Genomic DNA, 15,000 nt, shown 5'->3' with positions numbered 1-15,000 from the left:
CTGACAGTTTGTCTCTTCACAAAGGCTATTTTTTTTTCTTCTAATTTTGTAATTATGCAGAAACCCAAAACATCCAACTTCAACTGCATCCACACAACTTTTCGCTCGTGCATTTATCATCCAGGCCTTGCATACATTAAAACCGACACAAATATCGTTTCCCAAATGCCTTTTATTACTTTTTTATATTCCGCATCTTCCCTCGCCAGCCCGTTTTTTATTTTGCCCTCATTTTTCAATATTAATGACCTTTTTTCTTTCTCCCCTCTTGCGGCCGTTTCATTTTTTTTTTTTTTTTCGTCGTTTTCATTTCTGTCGGTAGAGGATAACGATCCAATACATTTCCCGTCTTTACTCTCATGTTTCCTTGTATACCCGCGAATGAGTTCCTTCTTAAAACACGTGCAAGGAACGACCATAACCCCTGGATTACTAGACGTGTGACACTTGGAATCACGTAATGCGTAGTTATATTAATTATATTTTCGCGAGCTGTGGTGTCCACATAAATTGACATTTGGCAACTTTTTTATTATCATTATTATTATTATTATTATTATTATTATTATTATTATCATTATTATAATTATTATTATTATTATTATTTTCTTTTAGGATTTAATTGATTTTGTGCCAGAAGGACTCTATGAAACATATTTCTGTACCACAGCACCTATATGTACAAGTAAAACAAGTTTATATATTTTATTTTAATTCCTATTGTGATTCCATTTGGATACAGGTCGACCTAAATTGTCATAAAATCTTATGTCTAGTAATCCAGCTTAAGCACAAATGAGCCATTCCTCGTTCTGATCCACCCTGAACCTGCTTGTCACTACTTCAGCCGTACCCACTGCCTACGTTTTGCATTCGTTTCCCTGACGCCATAGTTGGCTTTATCATCGCAAACAAATATCCGCACTCGCTCAGCTTTAACCAGAAACGTTTCTTTCTCCTTTTTCTTTTGTGCCTCCAGAAACGTTTCCTTCTCCTTTTTCTTTTGTGCCTCCAGAAACGTTTCCTTCTCCTGTTTTTTCTTGCGACCTCCAGAAACGTTCATTCTCCCTTTTTTTTCTCTTGCACCTCCAGAAACGTTTCCCTCTCCTTTTTCTCTTGAGTCCCCAGAAACGTTTCATTCTCCTTTTTCTCTTCCGCCTCCAGAAACGTTCCTTCTCCCTTTTCTCTTACGTCTCCAGAAACGTTTCCTTCTCCTTTTTCTCTTGCGCCTCCTGAGGTGCATTCACACTCGCAACGACCCATGTCGTCACATTCTTACCTTCGCTTGCATCACGTCCTCGTAGACCCACTTCTACATATCCTATTCTACATCAGTACAACCTCACCACCTTTTCTTATTTCATCTCCCTAGCCACCGGCTGCGCCAGTCCTTCCTTCGCAGGGGCTCGGCCTTCGGCAGGAATCCACCAGATCTATACGAATCCATCAGATCTAAAGAACTCCACCGGATCTACCGGACTCTACTGGGTCTAAAGGACTCCACTAGATCTACAGGACTCCACTGGATCTACAGGACTCCGCTGGATTTACAGGAGTCCGCTGGATTTACAGGAGTCCACTGGATCTACAGAACTCCACTGGATCAACAGAACTCCACTGGATCTACAGGACTCCACTGGATTTACAAGAATTCACTGGATCTACAGGACTCCACCGGATCTACAGGACTCCACCGGATCTACAGGACTCCACTGGATCTACCGGACTCTACTGGATCTACAGGACTTCGCTGGATCTACAGGACTTTACATACATTAATGTACCCGTTTCTCAAGATCGAGAACTCTAGTAGCTGGCTAGTATATCAAGTATCCTCCTCCCCCTCAAGGGTTATATTTTCTTTTAATTAACTATTGTTCGGATTGTGAGACACTGAAACGACAAGATACCTTTCATGGATGGCGTTCTCGACGGCTCAAACTCAAGGAACATATTTCAGGGACGAATGAAGACAAGAATGGAAATCTTCAGATTAATTTACCAGTGCACATGCTATTTCCTAAGTCTCCAAACTGAATACTTACCTTGCTGAACGGCAGAAGACCTGAGGTTGCCATCTGTCGAGGGGGAGCTCCCTCGATGTCCACCTGCATGACCGTCGCTAGATCCCGCTCCTCTGCAGGAGAAAAAAGAAAAAAAAAGAAAAAATGAGGAAGAAGTTCCTCTGAAGACGTCACCAATGGTGGTCGGAAGGATTCATAAACGAGACTTCGTGATGTGAGGCGATGTGAGAGATGTGAGCTCTCGTCTGGAAGGAGGTCAGGTCAGGTTAGGTCAGGTCAGCTGGCGATCACGAGTCTCTCGAGTGAAGACAGACGTTCATACTGAAACGCACACGCGCACACACATGCGCGCGCGCACACACACACACACACACACACACACACACACACACACACACACACACACACACACACACACACACACACACACACACACATATATAAATATATATATATATATATATATATATATATATATATATATATATATATATACATATATATATATATAATTTGAATGACATCCTTTGGAAACGATATATCATTATCATCTATCTTTAAAAACAGCTTTAAAACAGAAACATGAACTATCTATACATAACGACTACACGCAGAGTACATTTAGAATTCGCTTCGTACGCTTAGATTATAAACTTTCATGAACACCAATTCATCTAAGCGATACATTATGCAACGTTTAAAAATTCTGGATATGAAAATTATTTCATAAGAAACCTCTGAATCAGAATCTTTCTAGTGAGATTGTCGCCCGGCCATGCTCCGGTGAGGTTAGACATCGTCAGGATATTTACGGAGCTGCCTAGTGTAGGCCTTATGGTCTCTTGCAGTCTCCCCCTTCATTCTTATGTTCTTATGCTCTCTTCCCTGATGACGAAATGATCACAGTGACCTCTCTGTCGACGCGAGGAAAGTGCCAAGGTGATTTAAAAAAAGAAAAGAAATGCAAGATGAAAAAGAAGAAGGTGAGGAAGAAGAAGAAGAAGAAGAAGAAGAAGAAGAAGATGAAGAAGAAGAGAGAAGAGGATGATGGAGAAGAAAAGGAGGGGTAAGAAGAAGACGGAGAAGAAAAAAGAGGATTAAAAAGACAAAAATGAGGATGGAGCAGACAAAGAGGAGGAAGAAGAAGAGGGAGAGAGAGAATAAAGTAAGAAGGAAAAGAAGATGAAGAATAATAATAAGGAAAAGAAAAAGTGAGAGAAGAAGGGGAAAAGGGAGAAGAGAAAAGAAAAACGAAGAAGAGAAATAAGAAAAAGAAGAAGTAGAAGTAAGAGAAGAAGAAGAAAAAGAGGAGGAAGAAGAAGGGGAAGATAAAAACAAAAACAAAAGAAACACAAAAAAAAAAACAGAAGAAAAAGAAGGGTAAGGAGAAAGAGAGAATGACAGAAATAGAGAAATAAAGGAAGAGGTAAAGATTGAGGTTGAGAGAGAGAGAGAGAGAGAGAGAGAGAGAGAGAGAGAGAGAGAGAGAGAGAGAGAGAGAGAGAGAGAGAGAGAGAATTATTTCCGTTTTCGACGGAAAGTGTCTGGTGTTCCTCCAGGGAAGACGGGTGACTTGGAAATGGCCTTTTTTCCAGAAAGTAATCGGCGTCGTAATCAAGCCATAACGCGCTCCATTCAAACTCTCCAAAGAAATATTTCGTATCTCCTCCTTCCTCAACTGTGGGGGAATCTCTTTTGGATAGTCGGATGTGTGCATTGCACAGAAATCCCACACTCAGTAGCTTCAGTTTTGCTTTACACAACCCGAATCTAGGTTCTGTTGTTATGGTTATGGTCAGGGCGTGGCCATCAGGCAAAGGCGAGGCCTATGGTCGTCGCTAAGCACCTCCTGGCGTAAGTACCTCTTTTTATAAATGTAAAGTCAGTTAACTGATCACTCTACAAGAAGTTAGGAATTTTTTGGGGGGGTTGGGGGCGGGCATATGATCGGCTGATATTATGATTTTTTGTCAAACACATTACAAATATATATATAAAATGCACAACAACAAGTGAAATGTAAAAAATCATCAAGAAATCTTACAGTAAGTCTTTTATAGTTATATTACTAGATTGGTTTTCTTAGCGTCTAAATATCAAACTAGACTTTTCCAGCGTGCAAATATCAACACAGTAACACGCTTATGGACAAAGGTTGGAGTTCATTCTTGCTGTATTTACATTTTAATTTTGGCTTCTACTACGAAATTATATTCACTCCTTGTCATTGGAAATGTTTACTACATGGATAAGACACTTTTTGATTTACCCACTGCATATTTCAATTTAAACCATAATTCAGGTTGACGCTGGGCGATTCCGTCAGGCTGAGCGAGAGCCCTTCTACAAAAGGTGAAGAACAAGCTTTGAAAGTGTCTGGGGGGGCCACCTAGTTTTGTGAAGTATAGACTGTTTTGAGAAATATAAGGACCCTGTGTCAATGAACACGTCACACGAACGTTGGAAACCCAAGGAGTCGACCATCCGGGCCTTCAGTCAGAAGCCTCACCTGTCAGGGAGACCCACCGCTTCATCTCACCAATAGAGGTGTTCAAGTTGACCAAAGGCTTTAACAAGGGTGATGCCAACAAGGTCATCATATTAAAACAAAAGGGCAGGACTCGCAGTAATTGTTATAAACTGGACAAATTTAGATTTAAAAAGGAAATAGGCAAGAATTGGTTTACTAATAAAGTGGCTGACGAAGGAAGTAGACTTAGTAACCATGTAGTAGTGAGCGCTGAAACTGTCAGTTGTTTTAAGAAACGATTAGACAGCTTTATGGATGGGGATGACAGGTGGTGATGGATACGGAGCTGCCTAGTGTAGGCCTTATGGTCTCTTGCAGTCTCCTTCATTCTTATGTTCTTAAGTTCATATTTGACTTTCATCTTCATCCTCTATTCCGCTGAGTAGTTTTGTTTACGAAACAACCCTGGCGATTGTAGGAACCCCCTCAATGATACACCTGTATCTGTGACGAAAACAGTAGTTAAAAAGTGTGAAAACTGTGAAAGATGGATGAGGAATATACTTGGGAGAGAGTAAAAACTCGGCAGGTAACGGATCTAAATTCAGAAAGGGAAGGACATGGGAATACAAATTTGTTGGGATTTTAATCAAGGGTCATAATGAGCTGCAAGGGAGGTGGGTGGGTGGGTCTGGACTATGTAAACTGAGACCTTGATAAAGCTCTTAATGAGGTACGCCTCGTAAAAGATTGATATGGAAATTGGAATGGACAGGAGGGCTTAAAGGGGGTCTGTTGTGGCGGATGAAGGGTTTTCTGAAGAAACGATTAATGAGGACGGTTGGTTGTGAATAGAGGGGAAAAAAAAATCGTTATTTTTTTTACACTGCCAAAATTGTACCTGTTTTTATATATTCAATATTAATATCTGAGCAACTTTGGCAGTGTAAAAAATAATAAATAAATGAATGAATAAATAGATAAAAGAACTCCGATAAAGAAAAACTTTTTTTTTTTTTGCATCACTGTTGTAAACGACAGAACAGAGGGAAGTGAATGTGGGAGTTCCAATGAGTTTGGTGTTAACACGAGGAGTGATTTTTAATTTAACTTAATTTTTAATTTCAACAGTCTGATCAACAAAATATTACACATTACATTTGCATGTTGAAGATGCACATATATACATACATGTAAACATTAATTTGTTAAATAGTAAAAAGCGGAAGCAATAGCTTATAAAATGCTCTCCCTTAATAGTTTTTATATATATATATATATATATATATAAATATATATATACATATATATATATATATATATATATATATATATATATGGAATTAAACTCTTCTGCTGGGATTCGAACCCTTGCCTGAGCGGCTTGCGTCTTTACAAGACAAGGACCGTACCACTACGCCATCCTGACCCTACAAAACGAAACGACTTAGTTCACGGCCCAGTCGTTCCGCCGAGGGCACCCGGGTGGAGCGTGTTATGTACTGTATTTCATCAAATCCTTTATGCAGGCTAGTTTTCCGACAGATGTTTGTGTCAATAAGTATTTAATTATTTACAATATTTTTTCACAGAAAAGTAAATTTTATCACAAAGATAGTAATAGTAATTGTATATACAGGTTTTTTGTATCCAGTAGGAGCAGCCAATATTTACAATTTATATAGATATAAGGTGTAGCTATACAATTTGGGTAAACAGTGATCTAGTACATCAATTGCATGTCGGGATAGAAAACTTACACCGATATGATTGCTACTGATATCAAAATCATGAAGAAAGTAAAAGATGAGAATGATTGCAAGTTATTGCATGAAGATTTAGATAAAATATACAAGTGGAACTGAAAATGGAAAATTTATTTCAGCGCAAAAATGCAAAATATTTGAAATATGCGAAAGCTAAAAAGGCCATTACTAAAACTATGACACAGGAAATAAAGCAATTACCAAAGCGAGCGAGGAAAAAGAATTTAGGGACATTAATCATTGAAAAAATATGTGTATAATAAACAGACTGCAGGAAAGACTTATAAGATTTAAAAAAAAAACATGAGAATGACATTCTATTATAAGGATGAGATGATAAAAACTAATTCAAAATCTGATTCGCTCCAGATCGAAGTATGCTGTAGTGGTGTAGGTCCGACACAAAAATAAGATTATAAAGAAATAAAAGACAAGTGGCAAAAATGGTTCCTAGCCAGCCTAGCTGACAGAACATACGAAACAGTAAACTAGTAAGGCCAATGATAGAGAGAGAGAGAGAGAGAGAGAGAGAGAGAGAGAGAGAGAGAGAGAGAGAGAGAGAGAGAGAGAGAGAGAGAGAGAGAGAGAGGAGAGAGAGAAGAGACAGAGGAGAGAGAGAGAAGAGACAGAGGGGAGAGAGAGTAGAGAGAAGAGAGAGAGAGAGAGAGAGAAGAGAGAGAGAAAGAGATAAAGAGAGGGCGAAAGAGAGAGAGAGAGAGAGAGAGAGAGAGAAAGAGGGGATATGCAAACAGTATTCGGAAGGAGGAGCAAAGTGAAGATGAAACTGACAGGATGAATTTGGCGCAGAACCAGTCAGCAGAAGAAGAGGAGGAGTCTTGTTAATCAAGGCGGCGAGGGAGGGGGGAGGGGGGGAGGGGAGGCGGTCATCGTGAGGCCCCGAGATCTACAGGAGTAAGTTTTCGGAAGGAACTGTGAAAGGAGTGAACATAAACGAGAAAGAGGAGTGAATAAAAAAGGAGAAAAAGACAAGGAGTCTGAAGGTTATTAAGAAATAGCTTTCCATGCATATCCACTTAGTAGAACAGTACACACACACACACACACACACACACACACACACACACACACACACGCACGCACGCACGCACACACACGTACACATACACATTAACCGAAAAGATCTCCTGATTAAATATTTAAGGCTTTAAAAGGTCATGGGAATAAATTAAGAAAGATCATGTGTCTAAAGGATATGAAGAAATACAGTTTTCCATGTAGATTCATAAATATGTGGAATAACTTAGAAGATGATATAGCCTAAGGTCAAACAATACATGAGTTCAAATCTAAATATGATAATTGGAAATCATGGATATAGATTAAGGTGGAACCGTATATGAATTTGAGTCTATGAAGGTTAGAAAATTTGAGAATAGGAGACGGGACCCAGCGAGCGTTGCTTCTTTCTTGTATATTACAATTAGGTAAACACACACACACACACACACACACACACACACACACACACACACACACACACACACACACACACACACACACACACACGAAAAGAAACTAAAAAAAGATAATTACAGAAGAGATCTGAAAGAAATATAGCTTCACACACAGAATGATAGATACTTGGAACAAATTAGACAAAGAAACTGTGTGCAAAAACTATTCAAGATTTCAAGAAAAAACTTGATGCTGAGAGATACAAAGACGGGTCACCACGAGCATAGCTCCCTTCCCGTATAATACAAATAGGTGAATATACACACGCACATATTCTCGTTTGTATTTAATCAATTTACTGAACTGAGGGGTGTCGAATATTTCGGCATTCCTTAATGCTTCAGTTTATTTCGCCATTGTTTTACTTCGCAATCTTAATCGTCGTATTATCGAACGCATCTTTCTTCACTAGCTTTCATTTACTTTGGAGGCTTGCGGGGTCTCGTATTTTCCCAGTCGCGGATTCGAGCCCTGCAATTACCTCCGATTCCCAACACATGTCGCAAGAATACAGGTAAGCTACGCGCTTCCTGGCATACGTTGTTCCTCCTCCTCCTCCTCCTCCTCCTCCTCCTCCTCCTCCTCCTCCTCATCATCATCATCATCATCATCATCATCATCATCATCATCATCATCATCATCATCATCATCATCATCATCATCATCATCATCATCATCATCTTCTTCTAAAGCAGTATACTGTATACCACTATATATCAAACCCCTTCACTGGATTCTTGGCGAGAGAGAGTGAATGAATAAGTCATCGTTCATCAAAACCAACTCGGGGCGTATAGAAATATGAGAACGAAAAGATTATATACGACAGGAGGTGTGCAGGGCGACTTTGTAGTTACTGTGGAATCGTGGCTGAATAGCAGGGAGGCCAATGGATATTAATAACACGCAGATCAAAGGAACCACTGCCAAAACGCTTTGTGAATAATTAATGCTCCACGGACAATGTAAAATGCCTTTATGATTTTCCAAAGCAAAGTATATAATGACTTCACAATTATGTGCTTTGTTGTTTACAGTTCATAACAAAAAACGGTTGAAAACGATAATGTCGTCATTCAATTTCGTCTTGCAATTATATTTTTGTTTGGTAATTAACTTGATCTAATTAAGTTCAGAAAGGGATGCTGCAATTTGATTTAGTTCTCAAAGTTAATAATTTATTCATCATTAAATAGTCTAGGCAAGAAAAAGAAATAGATAAATAAAAAATCACATTTAGATTTTGGTCGTGCTTTTCTCAATTTTCGTTTCTTTATTTTGTATATTTTCTGCTTTCATATTTCAAAGAAACCAAGGATTTTTGTTATATCTAGAAACAAATATTTGAAAAAAAAAAACAAGGAACCACAAGAATTTGATACACCAACGACTTCTAAAAACCTGTTTTAGTGATTGTTCTTTCATATTAGCACGGAGAGAATTGTCACAGTAAGGTTATAACCAATATAGTAACAGATTCTTTTTTTTTTTACTAATTAATTAGATAAGAAAGGGAAGATGAAATACTGAGAGGACAAGAAAAATTTGATCGATCATGGGTTCACGTGAAAATAGATATTTATGATAACATTTATTTCTGTGTTTGGTAATTCCTGTGATATACTTTTCTGAGAAACAATTTCCTGACTACAAAAAAAAGTAGAATGGTATACAGTAGGACCCACTGTAATGTGAAATGAACACGTGGGGAAAAAACAATAATATGTCAAAAGAATTGGGAAAACTAGACACAAAAAGAAAAAGAAACAAAAGGCAAGTAACAACAAACAGAAGAACAAGATATGATAATGGTTGACAATTTTTTTTAACGTGAAATGAAAGAAAAAGCAATAACATGACAAAAAAAAAAACTGGAAAAGATAGACAGGAAGAGAAGAAGAAGAAGAAACAAAAGGCAAGCAATAACAAACAGTAGAACGAGATATGATAATGTTTGACCAAAACTTTTGGAGACGAATTTCAAATAAGACAAACTTCGGACGCGTCGACTGACTCGGGGGCGGATATCGGCGACGACTCGCCCAAGACAAATCCGTGCAATGGCGGGCAGCCACTGGAATATCGATTTCTGTGATCAAGAGGGCGTCATTAGTGGCAGGCAATGATAAGCACGCTAATGTCAACTGAAGGGCTTAGCCAACAGACTTTGCCTCCTGTGTGTTGAGTCTCCGCCTGTCTCCTGTGTTCCAGATTCTCGCCTCTTAGTGCATTTCCTTCTTCCACTGCTGGATGAATCTTGTCGTAAAAACATCAAACCCGCTTATGTATCTAATTCGTAGGTTCCCTCGTGAACAAGGTGTCTATGAATTAAGAGCCCGTTTGGGTATGTGTCCCCCTCTCAATTTCTACTACTAAAGTCATCTACAGAATAACTTTACAGTGTGATACGGTAATCCGGAGTGGGCTTATTTGTATATGTCATTCTCTCACATACACATCCACGTACACATATACATACATATACACATGCGAACACAAATACACGAACACATGCGCATACACATACACATATACATAAAGATACACAAACGCATATACATACACATGGACGTACAAATACACATATAGATACACAGGCACATTATACACATGTACATACACACGTACATACACATACACATATACACACATACACATATACATACACAGATATACACAAACACATATACATACACATACTCACATACACATACACACACATACACAAACACATGTACATACACAGACATACACAAACACATATACATACACATACATATACATGCACATATACACACATACACATATACATACCAGACATACACAAACACATATACATACACATATTCACATATACATACACACACACATACACAAACACATATACATACACATATTCACATATACATACACACACACATACACAAACACATATACATACACAGACATACACAAACACATATACATACACATACACATACACACATATACATACATACACAAACACATATACCTACACAGACATACACAAACACATATACATACACATACACATATACATACATATATACGCACATACACACACAAACACACATACACTTACACCTTGGTGGTTGTGGTTACTGTGACGTGGCGGTCTCCCAACCACTGAAGAGCAAAGGTTCATGGAAGGTCGTTTGGGCCGTGGAATCTTTGAAGACACCAGACAGAGACCTGAATAATGAGCTAAACTTTCGTTGATACTCGCGTGGGAAGTCAGGTCAGGGTCGGGTCACGGGGTCATGCGAGTCTTTACAGGGTTCTACTCCAAAAGGTCAAGGAACTAGGTGCTTGACATGTGGCTTGGGGAGTTTTTTTTCAAGTATTCAGCTGGGTCGGGCTGAAACACAAGAGCTACTGAAGTATATAAAAAAAAAAAAAAAAAACACGGAACGTGGTGGCGTGATGGTAGAAGAGTGTATTTCCAAATGTCATAATGACACAAAAAACACTTGTCGGAAGACTAGCCTGCATAAAGGATTTGATGAAATACAGTACGTTTCATCTAGGTGCCCTTGGCGGAACGTACAGGTAAGATTTTTCTTCCTTGATTCTTCGTGTCTGTTTCAAAATCCTCCTCACGAGATCCATCTTCCATCTTGATTTAGTAATAATAACTAAAGCCTTACTTCGAACACGATTTGCATTGAAATGAACTGTATTTCTGAGTTTCTCGCGCAGAGTTCTTTGGCAAAAGTTGTTTGATACTTAAGCATATTGCTAGCTCTCTCCATGTTTCTGTTTTGTTTTTGTTAAAGATAATCGCTATATTGCATTTACTGCTCATTTCCTCAGCTATTTCTTCGCAAACAGTTTTAGGGCTTTTATGTAATTAGATTCTACACGGGTGAGACAATACGCACGCACGCACGCACACACACACACACACACACACACACACACACACACACAAATACACACGAACACACACACACACACACACACACACACACACACACACACACACACACACACACACACACACACACACACACACACACACACACACACACACACACACACACACACACACACACACACACACACACACACACACACACACACACACACACACACACACACACACACACACACACACACACACACACAAATACACACACACACACAAATACACACACACACACACACACACATACACACACAAATACACACACACACAAATACACACACACAAACACACACACACACACACAGGATTGCAAAGGCGGAGCATGCCGACAGGAGACCTTTTGGTCCATACCTAGGTCGGATACGAAAAAAAATAATGAAAAATAAATAAATGAATAAATAAAATCTATAATACTGTAAATAATAAATAAAATACATAAATAAATGTACAGGTATAGTTAAATAATAAACAAACAGGTAAATAGTAAACAATAATAAATTTACATATAACTAAAAATAATGAGAATCAAGCAAATAATAATAAACAAACAGACAAATGATAACAAAACAAATAATATAAAATAAATGAGTCATTAATGCATCGTGCTTAGGTGTTTATCTCACTCACGCATACACACACACACACACACACACACACACACACACACACACACACACACACACACACACACACACACACACATACAGACACACACAAACACACACACACACACACACAAACACACACATACATTCGCATCTACACAACTGACGAAGGTTAGTTTAATAATCTTCGAAGCTTCAAGATAATTGAAGAGCAGACGTGTCAGAATTTTCAAGGAAACTCCTCCAGCAGGCCCCTTGCCCCTTCCTCCTCCTCGGCTCTTGACAGAGTTCGAAGTGTACTTTGCGAGCTTAGTGCACGAAGGCAACATCATGTTCCTGCATCAACAGCAGCTGCGCAGAAAGAAAAAAGCAAGAAAATGGCGAAGGAGTAGAGGAGATGAGAGGAAACGAGGAGGGAGAGAGAGAGAGAGAGAGAGAGAGAGAGAGAGAGAGAGAGAGAGAGAGAGAGAGAGAGAGAGAGAGAGAGAGAGAGAGAGAGAGAGAGAGAGAGAGAGAGAGAGAGAGAGAGAGAGAGAGAGAGAGAGAGAGAGAGAAAGAGAGTAGGAGAGGAAAGAGGAGGAAAGGAGGGGATGGAGGGAGGAAGAAACAGTAGAAGTGCGAGTAAGAGGAAACGGGAGGAGAGGGAGGGAGGGAGTGGGAGGAGGAAAATGGAAGAAGAGAAGTAAGAGGGAACAGAAAGGAAAAGAAGGAGTAAGAAGAAGAAGGAAGCGAGATGGGAGGAGAAAAAAGGAGAAGGGGAACAGGAGGAGAGGGAAGGAGGAAGCAGCATATGTATGTGTATATATAGATACACACCTACACACACACACACACACACACACACACACACACACATATATATATATATATATATATATATATATATATATATATATATATATATATATATATATATATATATATATATGCAAAGAAATCACAACACACACGTGATAAAATATTTTTGCAGAAACCACCGGGAAATTGAAAAAACAGATACCGAACGTTTTCGTCTATTTAGACATTTTCAAAAGTACAAAAAAGCAATACAGAAAGAAACAATAAATACATAAGAAGACAAGGATACTCGGAGAGGTCCCATGTTACATTTTATCACACACAATTTTGTCAATAATAAAATTGTCCAATTTAAATAAACCCAAACTCAAGTTCATGTTATTTCCAAAATTTCTTTTTATAAAACAAGATTCAATAATATTTCTTTCTATAATATTATTACAAGAAGTAATTATTTTAGAATTTCCCCAGTCAATATTATGACCATAATCCCTTTGGTGGACAAATAATCCACTGGACACTTGCCCCGTTCTAATACTATATTTATGTTGGCCTATTCTTTTTTCTAAGCCTTTGCCTATTTGGCCTATATAAATAAAATCACAATTTTTACATGGTATATTATAAATACATCCTTCTTTACTTCTTGGGGAATTTTTAATTAACAGACTCTTAATGTTGTTATTATTTTTGAATACTATCTGGATACCAAATTTTTCAAAAATGCTAGGAAGATGGATTAAATTTTCGTGGTACGGAATTGTTAGCATATTTTCATAATTAAATGGTTTGACCTGCGACGTATTAAGAAAACATTTCCTAGCTTTGATTTTTGTTTTATCAATAAGATGTTTTGGATATTTTAAATTTTCTCCAATGTCATAGATGAATTGTATTTCTTGATCCAAGAACTCAGGGGAACAAATTCTATAAGCTCTCAGGAACATTGAAGAAAAAACTGACAGCTTGGATTTTTGACTGTGATACGAGTAAAAATGAATGTACGAGAGGACATTGGTCGGCTTCCTGTAAACGTCAAATTTAAAGTATCTTCCACATCGGTAAATATTTACATCTAAAAATGGTAACATATTATTTTCTTCAACCTCTACTGTGAATTTAATGGAATGCACCAAATTATTTAAATCTGACAAAAAGTATCCAAATATTGATCATTAGGCCAAATGCATAATATGTCGTCAACATACCTGTACCAAACTGCATTAATTGGAAGAATGTTTGGTAATAACTCTCTTTCAAAAAACTCCATATACAAATTGCTAAGAATTGGAGACAGACAGTTCCCCATGGCCATACCAAATGTTTGAGTATAAAAGTTTCCATTAAATTCAAACTTAGAGTCTATTACACATAATTTGATTAAACTAATAATAGTATGAGCAGGGAGTGTAAAGTCATGTTTCTTTAATTATTTTTCTAGAAATCGTAACAAATCTAAAACCGGGACTCGGGTGAATAAACTTTTTGCTTAGAAAAAAGAATAGGCCAACATAAATATAGTATTAGAACGGGGCAAGTGTCCAGTGGATTATTTGTCCACCAAAGGGATTATGGTCATAATATTGACTGGGGAAATTCTAAAATAATTACTTCTTGTAATAATATTATAGAAAGAAATATTATTGAATCTTGTTTTATAAAAAGAAATTTTGGAAATAACATGAACTTGAGTTTGGGTTTATTTAAATTGGACAATTTTATTATTGACAAAATTGTGTGTGATAAAATGTAACATGGGACCTCTCCGAGTATCCTTGTCTTCTTATGTATTTATTGTTTCTTTTTGTATTGCTTTTTTGTACCTTTTGAAAATGTCTAAATAGACGAAAACGTTCGGTATCTGTTTTTTCAATTTCCCGGTGGTTTCTGCAAATATATATATATATATATA

At 37.8% G+C, this 15,000-nt stretch overlaps 1 protein-coding gene across 2 annotated transcripts in view; it reads right to left on the bottom strand.

Moving 5' to 3' along the window:
• The window catches only part of LOC143039617 (uncharacterized), a 349,509-nt gene that overhangs the window by 16,986 nt on the left and 317,523 nt on the right, over positions 1-15,000 (bottom strand). For both annotated transcript variants that reach the window (XM_076209884.1, XM_076209892.1), the window contains exon 6: positions 2,046-2,137. In XM_076209884.1, coding sequence (XP_076065999.1) covers positions 2,046-2,137 — 92 coding nt within the window. The remainder of the gene's footprint in view (positions 1-2,045; positions 2,138-15,000) is intronic.

This window comes from Oratosquilla oratoria, chromosome 2 (assembly GCF_046742065.1).
Source record: "Oratosquilla oratoria isolate Oo_2021 chromosome 2, ASM4674206v1, whole genome shotgun sequence".
Taxonomy (NCBI): domain Eukaryota; kingdom Metazoa; phylum Arthropoda; class Malacostraca; order Stomatopoda; family Squillidae; genus Oratosquilla; species Oratosquilla oratoria.
This window is presented reverse-complemented; position numbering and strand designations above follow the sequence as displayed.